General features: G+C 35.2%; 2 protein-coding genes across 9 annotated transcripts in view; one reads left to right on the top strand and one right to left on the bottom strand.

The window, feature by feature from the left end:
• The window catches only part of LOC552209 (neo-calmodulin), a 58,392-nt gene extending 45,843 nt beyond the window's left edge, over positions 1-12,549 (top strand). For all 7 annotated transcript variants that reach the window (XM_016915828.2, XM_016915829.2, XM_006558534.3 and 4 more), the window contains 5 exons: positions 1,002-1,035; positions 3,119-3,220; positions 4,414-4,549; positions 4,628-4,776; positions 4,907-12,549. In XM_016915828.2, the coding sequence (XP_016771317.1) occupies positions 1,002-1,035; positions 3,119-3,220; positions 4,414-4,549; positions 4,628-4,776; positions 4,907-4,938 (453 nt within the window). In that variant the 3' untranslated portion in view covers positions 4,939-12,549. The remainder of the gene's footprint in view (positions 1-1,001; positions 1,036-3,118; positions 3,221-4,413; positions 4,550-4,627; positions 4,777-4,906) is intronic.
• Positions 12,550-12,655: 106 nt separating this feature from the next.
• LOC552191 (endoplasmic reticulum resident protein 44) lies at positions 12,656-16,635 on the bottom strand. Of its 2 annotated transcripts, XM_624568.6 has the most exons (7): positions 16,479-16,635; positions 15,838-15,919; positions 15,596-15,751; positions 15,196-15,496; positions 15,011-15,058; positions 14,331-14,626; positions 12,658-14,245 (listed from the first exon to the last, which is right to left on the bottom strand). In XM_624568.6, the coding sequence occupies exons 1-7, from the start codon at positions 16,533-16,535 to the stop codon at positions 13,902-13,904; spliced, it is 1,284 nt and encodes a 427-aa protein (XP_624571.2). In that variant the 5' UTR covers positions 16,536-16,635; the 3' UTR covers positions 12,658-13,901. The 2 variants fall into 2 exon arrangements, with proteins under 2 accessions (XP_006558595.1, XP_624571.2); XM_006558532.3 differs by lacking the exon at positions 15,011-15,058 and having other exon boundaries at positions 12,656-14,245.
• Between the last annotated feature and the right edge of the window lie 723 nt (positions 16,636-17,358).

Raw genomic sequence — 17,358 nt, 5'->3', positions numbered from 1 at the left:
ATATTTCAGATCTTACTTTGCTTTTGATTCATTGAAAAACTCGACCAATTACGAAACTGTTCTCTGTTGCAACGACATGGTAAACCGATGGTGTTGCATTCACGTGTTACAGCAAAGATCCTCATACAGACAATCGAAGAAAAAAAAAGTTTCTCGATTCTCCGTCGATCGATCCCTCTCTCGGCTTCATTCATCCGCTATATCCTCCCACGCGACCTGATTATACGTCGCATCGAAATATCCGGCAAGGTTGCGACAGTTTATTATTAATAATGTAAGGAAGCCCCTTCTTTCTCGTAGCCTCGTCGATGAAATTACTAATCCTTCTCGTGTCGCACGTTTCTCTCCCAATATACGTTTCATATATGTACATATAGCATCGAAAGACATATCTCTACGTTTTTTCGCAACGTAACGATGCAACATGAAAGAACGCGCGCGTGCAACGTCTCTCCTCCCAGACAGATATTACCCGATACGCCAGATGTACGTCTCGCCTCTCAGATGTATTTGGGTCATATACGATCTTGCTCGTTTGTTCTAGAATAAACGAAGCGGAACCGAGAACTCTGTGTGCGTTTCCTCTAATCGCGTTAACGACACGCGTTCCGTTAATCCGTTGCTCTCATTAATACTGATTTAACAATGTCGCGTGCAGATAACGCCGACCTGAATATTACCGCGGTTATTAATCGGTGCGAATTATACGTAATCCTGGGTCCTAATTCTGAATGGATGAATTGGATTAATCGAGGGGTTGGAGAGGAAGTGTCGAAATACGGGGGATGAATCGATTTATAAAACGTACGATAATTTTTCTGGATAATCGAATCGTAGATCTCTGGTTTCGTTTTAAGGAAGTTTTAATTGATCGATGAATTTCGGTTGAAACTTTTTCGCAAAAGCTTGGGGAAAAAATTGATCAGTCGACTAAAATTAAAATTCAATGAAAATTTTCTTTCTAGTCTTGTTTTAAATGTACTTCTTTTTTCTTGTTTCAGTCTGAATATGGACTCACGGAGGATCAAGTGGCGGGTAAGTGGATTTTTGAAAAAATAAAACTTGTTAAAATTTATGATGTACGTTTTTCGCGCGGTAAAATGATTTCTCTGACTTCTCTTTTTCGAAAAACGAAATGCATTTTTCATTCTCTTGGAGGTTGTAAAACATTTCGAGTGTGAATTCAAGTGAATTCAAGGGTCCATGAACGTGCTAATGGACAGAGATATTATTTTGCGAATTGAAGGAACCGTACAACAAGGTTTTCCTACATCTTTTTAACGAAGCGTCGTCAATTTATTCTATTCATGCCTAAATATTTTCATTTTCGTTTGATATTTCGATAAGGACGATCGATAGATCCGTTAAAAAATTCGATAGAAAGAAAATTTACGAAAAGATATGCAAGATTGTTGAGACAAAACGATATTTTATTGCTTCCAAGGTGTGATAAACCGTGATCGCTTAAAGATAGAAAATTCTTTACGAGATGTAGATATTTCTCCATTATGACGGAATCCCGTAGGAATGTTTGAAAACTTTAAATAAATTCCATCGATGCGCGACGTTTCAGAGACGAGTCGAAGAAATGCTCGTGTATTTTAAAACTCAATTCAATGATTCGATCGTTTTTGTTATCACAAACTAATTATTTTAAAACGAGAAAGAATTTAACTCGTAAAGGATAAACGATGCAACAATTTTATTTCAATATTCCGACGAATGTTATTCACGAAGCAAGGTTGGATCGATCTCTCTTTTACAAGTATTTTTTTTCCACAATATCTCTCTGCGAGAAATTACGAGGATTTTCAACGGGAGAAAGAGAAATTGCCACACGATATTAATGCACACGTCCGGTGTTTACCCGGATGATAAACGCAAGGCGAATGCAGCGAACGATGATAAGATCAAACGGAAACGCCCAGAAATCCGCCGATCGCGTATATATATCTCCACCCCATTCCAATTTACAATCTCTCTTCCATCGAATCTTCGTGTCAGCCTCGCCATTAGTTCGTTATTATTCGTTATTATTATCTTTCATCCCTCAAATTTTTACCCCCTGCATCCTTCCTTCCCAATTAACCCCACAATGGCTATAATCGATCGATATTTAATTCCTTTGCAAGCAGATGAGACATCGAAAGTATCCCACCACGTAATAATAATGTTTGAAACTTTAATTAATGTTCTTAATTAATATTATAAGACGAGACGTGTCGTTTATTGCGTTTAGAGCGGGGGATCAGAAACAAACGAACGTATATTTTCATCCATCCTCGGATTGCGATACCCGTCCTTCTCGATTTCCCAACTTCCGGTGTCACGCGTGGCGAACTTCGATTTCAAAACGATCTTCGTTGCTCGAGTCTCGGGAGAGGGGAGGGTTATTCGAGAGAGAGATGAAAAAAAAGAAGAGAAAAAAGCACGCTTTTGACGAATGAACGGGGGAAGGGAAGTAAATAGAGGAGGAAGAGGGTGGATAAAAGTAGAGATCGCAACAATGGCAATGGAAGTATTGTCCCCTGTGGATGGCCTGACGGATCAAACGGGACTATTTTAATGAACGCATCCTCTCTCTCTCTCTCTCTCTCTTTCTCTTTCGTAAACTATTCACGATCCCGTTTGTCGTCCGCGAATTTTTTACCGGCGCTCGTTGTGAAAATTTATAACGGCGCATCTCTCTCTGTCTATCTGGCTCCCTTTTCGTCGTGGCTGGCCACTTGCCCGAAACTCTCGCGCGATCTCCTCTAGTTTTGCGCGACTTGTAACGCGTGAATACGAAACACGTACATACGCGTGGACCGCCAGATGATTAATAGAATCATCTTAAATCGGCGAATTCTCGGCGCAAGGTAAAAGCACTTTTGGGCACTCGACCGTTTTATCCCCCGAATTTATTATCCGCCAAATCTCTTATTCGAGTTTTTCTTATTCGAGTGTGCATCACTGTGGTGATTGGACGAAATTGAGAAGAGGGGAGGAAATATCGTTCGAAACGAAGAAAGTGTAAATTAACTAAGTTTGGATTTAATTGGGAAGAGGAATCTACGTATGATTTTTATTGTATTATATTAATAATCGAATTGACGAGGGAAATTTATTATTCTTTCAGAGTTCAAGGAGGCGTTCATGCTGTTCGACAAGGACGAGGACGGCACGATCACGATGGCGGAGCTCGGCGTGGTGATGAGATCTTTAGGGCAAAGGCCGTCCGGTGAGTGATTTCATGTACGTTAAAATGATGATGGGGAGGGAAAAAAAGTAGTATATTCGGGGAAGGGAAATGAATATCGGCCGCGTGTAGTGTCCACGTGGACACGAAGGCAGACCAGAGATCTGGCCGGAAGCCACGAAACTGACGAAAGTCTTGCCCGGTTGCGGCCAAAAGATATAACGGTAATCTAAACCGGCGACCAAACACCAACGTTATTGTCCAATAACTGAGGTGAGCGCATGATCCCCTCTGAAGTGAAATTCTATATTCGAATTAACGAAATTCTGATCTTGACAAACTGCGGAAACGAAGATCGTGTACGCGCGAAACTTTGTTCCGTTCGTTTACACGATGGATTGGCAACATTGAGAAACTAAGAAGAAGATGAGACTAAATAATATTCGATCGTGGATTTTAGATTAGATAGATTAGAAACTTGTTTCGAGTTGGCCTACAATTCTCTCGAATTATCCACTCCGTTTAAGATTTCAATTTGAAATTAAAAAGAGAATATTATTATTTACACGCTCTTTCGTTTATCAACAAATTCTGTCTGCCACTATTTATAGAACGCGGTTTCAATCCTCGAGCTGATTCGTGAGATTTCGCAATGTGTGAAAATAATCCTGAACAAAAATGGTTTGATAAAAATATTGTTGTTAACTCGAAACTATTTTTCAAGAAGCGTGGAAAAATTGTATTCTTTCGCGTGCTTAACGTATCGCGAGCAAGGGATAGACGATTGTTGAACGATGGTTGAACGATGCAGACACGAAAAGTTTGAAGGGAAGCGCAAACTTGGCGAAAACTCTGCTTGCTTAAATTAATATCCCAGTTTGAAGGTTTTCTAAGACGACGAGAGTTAAGCGGTAGAAAACTAGGCTGTGACAAGGGCTTAGGGAAAATTACCTTTCCCCCAGCTAGAAACTGGGGGATGGTTAGGCGCAACGTGCAAACGTTAATGGTAATTAACTGCACGTCGACTTCTTCTGTACCCGACACGTCTGCCAGGGAAATTAATCGCGTTGCGCGAAAACGACGATGAATAACCGTGTATTACACGTCGAGATCGCAAAGGGGCGGCGAATATTTTCTCGAACGAGACGAATAAACTTTTGCTTGAAATATAATAAAATGTGTAAAAAAAAAAAAGAGAGAAATCTCACATCAGACCGATCTTTTTCAATTTTTAGAGACGGAATTGCGAGATATGGTGAACGAGGTGGATCAGGATGGGAACGGTACCATCGAGTTCAACGAGTTCTTGCAAATGATGTCGAAAAAGATGAAGGGCGCCGACGGGGAGGACGAGTTGCGCGAGGCGTTCAGGTATCTCGTTGAAATTTTCCAGTAGATTCGTTGGGATTGTAAAAAAAAAAAAAGAAAAACAAGACGTTCGTTTCCCAGAGTGTTCGACAAGAACAAGGACGGGCTGATCTCGTCGAAGGAGTTGCGACACGTGATGACGAACCTTGGGGAGAAATTGTCGGAGGAGGAGGTGGACGATATGATCAAGGAGGCGGATCTGGACGGCGATGGAATGGTGAATTATGAAGGTAATAACATAATAATTATTTGTCGAGGGACGACGACATTTCATTCACGGAACGATACACGTAATTCGAAGAATTATTAAAATTTTCCCGATCATTTTTCTCGCTCGCATCGCTACAATATTTTCCACAGAATTCGTGACAATCCTGACGTCGAAGAATTAGTTGAGTGGCCACGGGTCGAACTAGAAGCTATATCCAGCTGCCGGAAGTCTTCGTCGAAGAACAGAGAAACTCAAACCCGTCGTCGTCAAGTTCCTCCCCAAATATCGTAGCAAGATGGGAACCCCTTCCCTCGAACCCCCACTTTGATCGAGAAACACCGATGAAGAAAGTAGCGAGCGAGAGAATCAGAGAAAATTGGAAAAGAATCGAAGAAAATAAAAAAACCGCTTGAAGAGGATCGATCGATCGATCGTTCGATTTATGGCGTAAGGGTAAGTGATTATCGAAAGACTGGTTATCCTGGAGATCGGTGTCTCGAGCGGTGGGGTGACGGGCGACAGGATGCTAGGTTAAGCGGAGAGAAAAAGAGAAAGAATAGGCGAGGGTGACTTCCGCAGTTGCACACGCATACACGCATACACACCTCGCTCCTTCGAATTAATTTTACAATTGTATAAGCTAGCGGAAACGACATTATACATGTACGAAAACGAGTGAGGTGCTCGCTCCCGAAACAATCAACTGAGCTTCGTTTTAGCGTTTAACCTACTACTACTCTATACTCTCTATTAATGCTATACAATACGTCGTTATTGAATATTGTTAGGAATCGATCCTTTGTCCATCCTTTCGCCGATCTCATTTACACGATATTTCTGGCATGACTCGTCTCGTCCCCTAATCAAGCGGATCGCATCTCGTCGATGATGGCCTAAAAATGTAATAATTGTCTCTGGGACGCGAGATGGCGTGGAATAGAGTACAAAATAGAGCGAGATCGCTCGTCACGTTGGAGGAGGTTGCGAGTTTAAGATATTCGCGAGAATTGCGTGAATTAATGATAATTTTGAGAAGAAAAGAAGGATCGAAAAGTGATATTTTCGATGATACATTGGGATGATCCACGGTGAGACGAAGAAGAGGAAAGCTTGCCATCACTTTTCACACTTTTATCGATCGGTATTGTTCCTCCAAATTTTTGTAGATTCGCTTTTAAACGAATCCTTCCCCTCCCCCCGTCCCTTCCCCTGGCTCGTTGTCGAGTCGAATTTCGGGTAACATTAATTGTCATTAACATTTTAGCCGCGGGACTCGACGCGAGATAGCTCTAATAACTGATCTGTCTTCAAATCTAGATGAATGTCTATCGTTGACAAGTAGGTTAGCTCTATGATACCGTGATATATTCTCGCGGCGGAATCGCGCATTTATAGAATCGCATGTTTATCGCGGTTGCAGGAAAGCGAAAAAAGAATCAAAGCAAACGTAGCGGATCTTTTCCTTAAATGTACCAATCGTAGGAGTTTTTAGTTCGCCAAAAATCTTTTGTACCGGATATCTTTCTTTTTTTTTTTTCCCTTTTCTCTCTCAGACGAAGAGCTGAATAAAATCTCGTGAGTCTGTATCGCTCTTGTTGTTAGTCCCGAGTTTAGATTCACGTCCACGTTCGAACAACAAACTCCTATATATATATATATATACCGAAACACCGTCCACCTAAGAAACCACCTCGGCATTCGATACACCCCTCCCCCACCACCCGTAAAGCCAATTGTATTACGTCGTGCACCTTTAGATCCTTAAGATAAGAAGCCACAGCCGTAGGCCGCGATAGAGGATAGTTAATTAGCGCAATTAGGAGGAAGTACGTACACGTAACAAATGATGCATTATACACATATACCTATTATATATACCTATACATGGTGTTACTACCAAAGGATAATTGAAGTAACGTTATTATTATGGATATTCGTATATATTTAGTATATACTTATACATACATACATACGTACATATTATTATATATACATATACACGTATTGTTAGCTACGTACGTCGGTGGTATATACTGGCATTGATATTTTTATGGTTTTAAAAAAATACAACAACAACAACAAGAACAAGAAGAATAAATATTAGTGTCAGAAAGAGAGAGAGCGAGAGAGCGAGAGAGAAAATGTGAGAATGAATGAGAGAGAGAGAGAGAGGGAAAAAAATAGGAATGAAAGGGAACGAGAGAAAGAAATTATTGGCCGGTTGGGTCGAAGCGTGTGTACATAAAGAAAACATTCAGAGAGGGAGTTACGGGATAAAAATAATAAGAAAGAGCTCTTACGAACGCGTATTAAAGGGGATACATTCGTTTTATTCCTTGAAAAAAATAAGTGTCGACGGATGGTATGCGAATAATTATTATTATCGTTATCGTTGGTCACACGAAGCGGTGATTTCACGCAGATACATCGTATACACGACATACACATAGAGATAGACAATAATTGTGTTTTTTAGTTAAGTGATACGCATATACAGTTACACATTGTTACTAAACGTTCGATCGGTGGGTAGGTAAGCTGAAAAATTTGCCAGCATCGCGATTTCAATTTCGAATTGGATCTTGGAATTGCTTATCTAATCGCGCGATCGTTCTTTATGAATGCCTCACGCCCCTGGCTTACGGTGAAAAATTTGAAATTGGAAAAATTAAAGAAGATTTTCATTTCTCTTATTTCCTTTTTTCATAGTGGAATTTTGGGATATCGGGATTATCTGATACGACTCTCTCATCTTCGATTTCTTGTATGAAATATTAAAAGAAAAAAATCTTGCATTACAAATCAAATATATTATATTCGCGACCGTCCGACATCGGCGTGACGCAAAGGTACGCACAACGTAATTCAAAAAACCGCGAGCTGTGCAAGACGGATACGAGAGAGAGAGAGAAAAAAAAGAAGAAAAGCTATCAAACACGCAAAGATAAAAAAAAAGACGAGACGCTTCGACAGTTGAAAACATAAAAAGAGCTCGATAAGTCGACACAAAAAAATAGTAATGTATAACGTCCCGAAGACAATATCTTTAACGATTTTATTAAAGGAAGATTATTCGAGATTTACCTCGAGAGGAAGGCCTACGTTTTGCCACACGTGTGCACGAAAATGATAGATTGTAGAAAGATTGATGTCGAGGAGAAAAAGAGCGAGAGCGAAAGCGAGAGGACGGAGGGAAAAGAAATAACAAACAGAGGAACGAGAAGTTTTTACGATGCAGGAAAATTACTGAGAAAGGTGCTGTTTAAGTTTCGAACACCTTCGAGTTTCATTTTTAAATTGTATCCATTTGCTTTTGTCTTGTCTAAATTACATGCACATAGTTTCTTATATACATACATATTTACTTTGCAACGCTCACTTGTTTCCACTTGAAATTTTTTTCTGTGCGTGTGTACATATATATATATATACACACATACACACACGATCGTTTTTAATTTACTTGAAAGATCGCGACGAAAAAAACGGGCCGGTTCATTTTGGATTTACGTGACATGCACGAAAAATTTCACCACTGCACCCCATGAATTTTTTATTTATATCACTTTCCCTCCCAATGGAAAACTTATCAATAAGAGTAAATCGACAAAATGGTGAACACAAGAAGTACAAGAAAAATCGTCAATATCTGTATAGTATATCTCTATCCCTGTCCAATTATCGTCGCTGAATCACGGACCTCGATGAGCCTCGTTAAAAATCCATCGTTCGGCCAAACGCAAAGGGGGATCTCTTGCAAATTTTTTCCATCGGGAATACTTTCATTTCGACGTTAAAACGCACATCTGTCAACGCGCGCTTTTAATAGGTACCTTTAACGCGGATCATTAGCGATCGAACGCGAGGTCTCTGATTCCTCGCGCCATCATTTTCCATGAAATCAATTGCCTACTTACTCCCGCTATATACATACATATATATATATCCCCCTAGAAAGAAAATTTCCTATTTTTGTCTCCCGGAAGATGTATTAATTCTGCGAGTAATCCGATGGAAAAAAAGAAGAAGAAGAAAAAAAGAAAAATTCGATCGAAACCTCAGATTGCAGACAACCCTCTGCAACCCTGTTAAAACACTCCTTTCTTTGCGGGAATAGCGGCAAGAATATCCTGTAGAATATTATACGGCTCTGTTAAACCGCGTTGTTTAAACCAACCCTTGTTCAACCCTGAAACGAAAAGTATTTTTGTAGAAATACTCTTCGCGCCAGATTTTATCGAGATGCATACATTATTATATTGTATTCTATATATTATATTACATTTACGTCAACGTGTACGTGCGTGTACATATTATATATCATATTGTATCATCCTATTCTGCTGGCAGATTTCATTATAGTTATTATATCGAATGAAGAAAAAAAAAAACGAGACGAAAAAACGTTTGAATTCGTCGCATATGATATGGCGTTAAATTGATCATACATATATATATATATATATACGCGTATATAAACGTCCTTAAAAAAGAAAAAAAAAGAAAAAAAAAAGAGGAATACCTATGCAAAAGTCTTCCTTTTAAATCTGCACTGTAAAATCGAAGTTCGAACACAACAACAGTTCTAGGATTTAGTTATAAAAAGAGTTGATTTCGCGAGTGTACATTACTTTCAATTGAATTTATTAAATCTTTTTCGGATAGAGAGTTGCTCAAGCTAATATTTTGCGAATTTTTTCAACGATCGAAATTAGTCGAAACGCCTAATTAGTCGCTGTTAATCTGTAGATCAGACTTGCGACGCTCAAAGACTAACTTAATGATTAATCAAATAATTAATCGTATTACTTTGTTTTAGATCCTTTCGAGAAATTGTATTGTCGGGGGTTTATTTCTCAGTTTCCTTTTCAAATTCTTCTTTATGGTACTAAAGAACTTCGAGAGAGATAACTCCATAAATAAAGCGAGATAGATACGCTTGCATATTATATGCATACTCATCATAATTATCAATTGATAAACTCTTTCGTCCGTGTTTCGATTACCAATTGAACAGTTTCACTTGTATTGGAAAGAGACGAGCTGCGAACGAGGAACCAACTCGATGACCATGATACTCTTGTAGACGATTCAGCCAAACATCTTCTTGCTTTTATTTATAAAAAAAAATTTCAAATTTGCATTTGAATGAATTCGTCAGTTCATATCGTCAGTTGATCCCGTTTAAACTTTGATATTACGATTTTTATGAATATTTGCAATGCCAATAATCAAACTTGAGGAACTCGAGCGTGCTTTTGAGTAAAGCGAACGAGATCTCAACAAGGATTCGCGTCAAATGGATGATCATGGATCGTATATAATAAAAAAGAAAACAGGGGAAACGAAAATTATTTGATATCAGGACGAATTGAAGATGATGATTCGAAGGTAATCGAATAAAAAATATATATTGTTAGAGGGAGAGAGAAAGAGGAACCTCGTTAACTTAGGTATATAATAATTGTAAAATCGTTAAATAAATGTTGCATTAATCGCCTCGTCTTGACGAAACAATACAAGTGAATCACTCTGAAAGATTCAGACTTTTTTTGTTCGACAACGAGACGGGTTCTCGGATCGATTGTATAATCGAGTATTATCTATGTTTCTCATCCGTTGGCTGACGTGAAAAAAAGTAACAAGTACCTGCGCTTTATGACGAGATCACGAGTGATTCTCAAGAAACGAGAAGGAGAAAATTGATCGTATTGAATCGTCCACCAATGATTATTATTATTAAGAAGAGGAAGAAAAATCGAAGCGAAAGATTGCATCGTTGAAGATTCGTGGGAGAAAAATTTGAAAATGCACGATCGAGATTACGCTTTTTTTTTTTTACGTGCGTGCCATCGTTTAAAGAGTACATAAAAATGGCCAATACGAGAATTATTATGTATCAGAGTTCCGAATGATAATCATCGCGAATTTTTTGATCTGTCGTGTGATTTATGTTTGTACGCGTACGATGCGTAACGTAATGACATCTTCGCGCGTTGATCCGAGGCATCTAAAGAAAAAAATTCTTATCCCTGTTTCATTTAATATCGAAGATTTGGGAAAAAAAAAGAAAGAAAAGAATGAAAATTCGAAACAATTTCTTTAGATGTCCGGATATACATATACATATACGCATTGCAATTCTTCCCTCGTATAATTTACGCTATTGTATCGCGCGCATGCGTTTTCTTTTCATTTCGCTTGACGTAAAAGCGAGTTTTTAAGTTATAGTTATCATTGCAGCTAGGCAAATACATTATATCGTTGAGAAATGCAATCCAAATACAAAATGATGGTCAAGAATAATATTATTGTAATAAGGAAACGTCTTTCATTACTTTATTAAATGATCGCGAGTACAAGTTATAGTTAAAAATATACATATGTGTGTGTATATCCAATTATAAAGCAAATTGATGGGAGACCCTTTCTTGGTTCTTCGTGGGGTGCAAAAATGACCAGTAGTAGAGGGATGTGTGTAATGGTTAAGGTTGTGGAGGCGAGGATAAGGTGTGAGTAAGCAAGGGGTGAAGAATTATTCTTCGAGGTGTATTAAAGGAGGGGGGGAAAATAAAAAGAAAAAAAAAAAAAAACTATATAGCGTAAAAAAACTAAGTCAAGCAGAGATATCGCATTGTGAATGAGAATATTTATATTTTTACTTGAGAAAATGTTATAAATAAAACGTTTGTAACGTTGTATAATTCCCAATTCCCGATAAGGAATGTTTATAACGTTATTTTTCTAGATCTATATAACTAAATACTTGCTACTTGTGTTATGACGAAACGTGCTTTAACAAAGCGTCAGGCAAGCGAGATTGTATTCGTAGATGCAATACGTATTACATTTATCCATTTGTACACGTATTGCGTTTACTTTAATTATTTCACTATCTTTCTATCCCTCTATAAGTAACGTGTATATCTGATTACAGGTGTAATAGCAATTCGACGAGTTACAAATTTTGTCGCGGGCGCTCATCTGCACGTAAAATATAATTCGATGTGTTTCTCGCGGTGTTCGTTGCAATTTTTATTGCTGTAAATTCAAATATTATTTATGTTTAAGTTTAAGAGATATCTCTATCTGTACGATTAATTGAAACGTTTGTGATCATTTATTACTAAAACATAATATTTTTACAGGAGAACGTTAACTTCCCTTGTTCTCTTTCGAGTCAAACTCGGTGATTAATTTCCTTCTCGCTTAAAAGAAAAAAAAAAGAAAAATTGATCGATCGAAATTATATTTAAAAAATAATAATAATAAAATTGGCTAATAAATCGATACGTATAACAAGAAAAAAACAACGTGTAAAACACGATATATGAAAAACAAACTCTTTTCTTTCGCTGTATACCTTTTTGCTTTTTCGTTTGAAAGCGATTGATAGAACAGAGTGGAAAGACGAGAACACTGTTAGTTATTAACGATAAAATTTTATTATGCATCTTTTAACATTTCTATTGATCTACTGTGACGATTTATTAAAAATGTTCCTTTATATCTTCGTGGAAGATATTTTGTTCTCTAACTGCGGTACCTGCGATTGATGGTTCTTAATCAGATTTGCTCCACTCACGTTTCGTCGTAAAGTGGAAAAAAAAAACGGAAGTGCTGGAAATTGTGGCGAGAGTGCAGTATGTATGGTGTTAGCTGTATGAAATCATGTTACGTGTATTGTTATGTACTGTAAGATTAGAATACATCATAAAATGGTGATGGCGTGTACTGCTGGAATGTAATACATGTATCGAGTTATCCCTAAATACAGCCATTTTATAATGGATATTTATTCCATGTCCATTTTCCTTTTAGGTACCTGTAAGGTGTTTTAAAAGTGTGCGAGGGAGGGGAAAAAAAGGAATGCAATAATAAACAATAATTTGTAGATATCTGACTTAGAAATCGTTTATTAACAGAAAAGTTAATACCATCATCCATACAAATTGGCTTCTTAGGAGTATCTTAGTACTATATCATACGAAATATTATTATTATTATTTTTTTTTTTATTTTATTTTTTTATTTATATTCAAACGTTCTAAATATCGAAACTATCGTCGATGTATATCAATTCTAAAATACTTTACCCAAGAAGCGATTCATTTTTAAACGAAACAATCGATTTCAAATTTTCATTCACTCACTCTCTAATATCGAAAATCGAACGCAATCGAACGCGATCGAGTGCTCCCGCGCATTTCACTCAGCGTCCTCAACATACTCGCGATCATGTACTGCGATTTCACGTTGTGCTTAGTTTTGAAAAAAGTAATTAAAAAGTATCAAAAGATGATCATCTTAAGTGTAACGTTTTGTTGGTTAATTGAAATTTAATGAAGAGATTAGAGAATCTTATAATTGAGAAGCATAAAAAGACGTGGGACAAAGGCCGTATCGCAGCCATGATATCAACAGTACATTTGGTAGTGTAAAACTTAAGTTTGATTATATGGAACGATATATTACAACATTTTTACCTATCGTTGGGTAATTTCTTTGTATTCTTTTTTTTTTCTTCTTTTTCTCTTTTTTAATAATATCCTATAAATCGCGTTATAAGTTGAGATATAACATCTATTACACGAATATTGACACTGGGAGATTAACATCTCTGGCGTTCATTTATAGTTTCATTAAGAATTATTACCGTTTTTAATATTCAATACGAAAAGAAAGATAATACAAAAAGCACGTGTTATGTAAAAATAGAATAAAATCTACTTATTTCCTGTAACGAAACCCGTTCGAAGGTTTCGACTATATATATATATATATATGTATATCGTGAATAATTTTTGTACAGGTTAGAGTTTAAATGTATATAACATTTGGTAGAGATCCAAACACTTTAGGTTGGAATTACATACTTTCTTTTAAATTATTAATATGAGATTGGCCGTGAAAATTCCATTTCCATTTAAAATAGACTAAATAAGCATTTAATTTTACTACAATACTGTATAAATGATTTTAAAAATGTTATCACGACTATAACATTGATTAATATTTTTTTTCTTTTTTTTTTTTAATAATACAACGAATTTGGATTTTACCATTGTAAATAACTGTGAAAACTAACAAATTGCATAACCAAAGTCATACAAATCTTATCCTGAGTTTCATTAATTCTAATTATTATAGTTCATCCTTGAGTAATGTATACCTGTTTTTGCTAGGTGCTAGTTTCTTAAACGTAGATTCTGGTGGAGTTGTAGGCACCTTAATTTGTCCAACAATTTCTCGTACTTCATTACTAGGATCTGGCCCATAATGAAATTCTCTATGTAACTTTCCTGAATATAAATCTCGTAGAAAAGCTTTTAGTTTTCCTTCTACATGAATATCATTAAAGTTTGGAAACAGGTACATATGTCTAAAACTATCTATGGCAATTAGAGGCAAATCTGCTGGAGTTTTTCCTAAATGATGTAGAGGATGAGCAAATTTCATACCATCCGCAGTTAAGAAATTTACATTTTCTGAAATGTAAAATAAAATAAAATATTATACTTGTATTCCTTTCCTCTTATTGCATTCCTATTGCGTTTTATCCATTTTACTCACGTTTTTCATCAAGTAATGTCCTTGATACTACATCTTTATACATTTTAACACTTTCAACATCATCGGGAGCATGAAACAATATAAGGAATGGTAGATCTTCCTCTGTTAATTCCTCAGCATTCTCAAACGTGATTTCCCTCACAAAAGGAACACATTTTTCTTGTGCCCAAACATTTAATTCATCAAAATTGTTCAAACTTCCATGATACGTTTCATCTTCATCATTAGAAAGTGCCTTGTCGGACCGGAAGACAATTATAGGTTCTCCTGGAGGGTGCATAGCTTTGCTTGCATTCCTAATTATATTTCCAATATTTAAGAATTATATCTTCCTTTATATATATACATAGTTATCAAATAAGATTGCAAAGCAAAATATTTAAAAGAAAGTACATTAAATATTGCATATAATTTATGTATAACACAATAATAGTAGAAAGATAATAGTAGAAATATAATAAATAAAATAAAATATATATATTTTATATTTATGTACATAAAATATATAAAATTAATATATAAAATTAATGTACATAAATATACGTATGTGTATCTAAGATATCTTAGATGTGCACATATAAAAAAAAGAAAAAAAAAACCTTGTATTTATAGTTTTAACTTTGTAAATAAACACAAAGATAGCCAATGCCTATCTATATCTCATTTAATATTTTACTTACAAAAAGTGAAAATGTTCCCCAATTTCACAGTTTTGTGCTGAGCATGTGCTTGTTATAGGAAAGAATAGAATAGTTATACATATTACTTGTACAAGTAAGAATTTGAAAAGAATTTTTTTGGAAATAATAAATTGATACATATCGATCGCCTATATAATCTTATTAAATTATATTAAAATTCTTACCCAAAGCCAACATGGAATTGGCAATCATCCTTGAGATTTGTAGCAACTCTTCTAAACATTTCATACTCAGGAACATCCTTTCTATCAAAATATCCAATGATCATTCTTTTTTTATCATCTAAATTAGTTAATTCCTTTAAATCATAAAATTCCTTAATAGGATCCTCCAATTGTTTCTTTATAAATTCCTCAAAAGCTTCTACAGATCGCTGTCCTCTATATTCTCGCTTGGTTGGCTGACCATTTCTTATAACTTTTAAAGTTGGATACTTAGTGATATGGAACCTTGAAGCAATAGAAGCTGGAAAACAATTTTTTATTTATCAATAAATTAAATATTATTCACAAATTTATTTTAGTTTTATATTTGTTTATTTTATTTTTAATTATGTTTACTCACATTCCCTTTCACAATCTACTTTTGCCATTACAACTTTCCCTGGTTCAGGAAATGCATTTTTTATTTTATTTGCAGCTTCTTCAAAAATAGGAGCTAACGAATTGCTAAAACGGCACCACTGTGCGTAAAAATTTATAAATACCAATTCATTTGTTGCTAGAACAACATAACATAATATTTATGTCGCTATAATATATAATTAAAAAATTCATTATCTATACATTTTTATTAACACAACTTACCAAGCGTCATATCGATATTTTGTTGAGTAAGCGATAATGCGCCTTCATTAGTATCGTTTGCGAAATTATGTGGCAAAAACGCCTAAAAAAACAAAATAGTTTATATATTTTCGCGAAATGTTATTATACGCGAAAAATTTACGAAACAGTTAAACGTATTGAAAAAACATGAGCGCGCGTAATATTGGAATATTTAACGCGTAATATTTAGATAAGATAATTAAAGTTGGGAGGGATAAATTAAAAATAACAAAAATTATATCGATTGAATTAAAAATTATATTTTTATTTTCTAATAATGTCATTATTGCATTTTTCTCGCCCCCTCCAATATAATGCATTCAATAATTTCAAAATTTAAATTATTAATAACATATATAATTATTTAATTTTTTGGAAAGTTTGTTTAGTAAAATTTTGAGGTTATTTTATGTATATATGTATAGGTTATGCCGCTTTATAAACAGTAAAATTAGATTCGCTGTCATTGAGATCATTCCAACTTTAACGGGTTATAATAACGGGAAATGAACTTTCTAAAATTCGTGGTCAAATACGTGTCACAACATGTATAGCTGGCAATATTCAAAATTTTCTATCAGTTCTTTAATAAACAATACATTATTTTAATCAATACTCACCAATAAACAGGCAAATATAAGTACTTTGAAGTCAAAAATATCACAGAAGACCAACATGTTGTGATCTTATATTATAAATTTAATCAGGCAACACTTTTTTGAATCACCATCAGTAACCAGCTGCCTTCGCGTCAAATGTCATGAATTTGCAGTAAATCGAAACCTAGTGAAATATTATCGATGCATCGATTTAACAGTGATGACACAAGTATCATATAAATTCTCTATATCGAAATTGTACATCTATCTTGTTTCTTTATTTAATTTATGCTTCGTATCACTAGGTCTCGTTCCAATTCCTGTCTTGTATTCCACCGTTCCTATTTTCTTTAGATAGTAATTTTTTTTTACACTGTAGGCATTGCCATAGTATTTTCCATTAACAGCGGACCAATCATATTCTATTACGTTTGAACGTACGTCGATAAAATTCCCTAGATCGCTCGAATCTTTAGCGGGAATTTCAATTCTTATGAATTCCCCTTTAACACAATTAAAATATTTTGTACGTACAAAATATTTTATACACAAAAAATATTAATAATGGAGGATGGATAAGAAGATAATTTTACATAAGAGGTAAATTTAAAATGATATACTAATTACAGAAAATTTAAATATTTAAATATTCTAGCAAAATTATATTTGACAAGTAAAAAATAAATTGAAAGGAAATGGATACTCCACCGAGGAAAAAATCGAGAAAAATTTAATAAATTTTAGAAAGTTCGAAAGATAATTTATTTAAAAAACCGCTAGGATTTTTCTCTTTGCGCACAACCGCAACTATTTTCACGTTTTAACTCTCTTCTTTTCCTTAACAATCGAAGAACATTGGCTCGTGAAAAGATGAACAATTGTTCATCTATCCGCAACAAAC

The sequence above is a fragment of the Apis mellifera genome, linkage group LG13 (genome assembly GCF_003254395.2).
Source record: "Apis mellifera strain DH4 linkage group LG13, Amel_HAv3.1, whole genome shotgun sequence".
NCBI lineage: Eukaryota > Metazoa > Arthropoda > Insecta > Hymenoptera > Apidae > Apis > Apis mellifera.
This window is presented reverse-complemented; position numbering and strand designations above follow the sequence as displayed.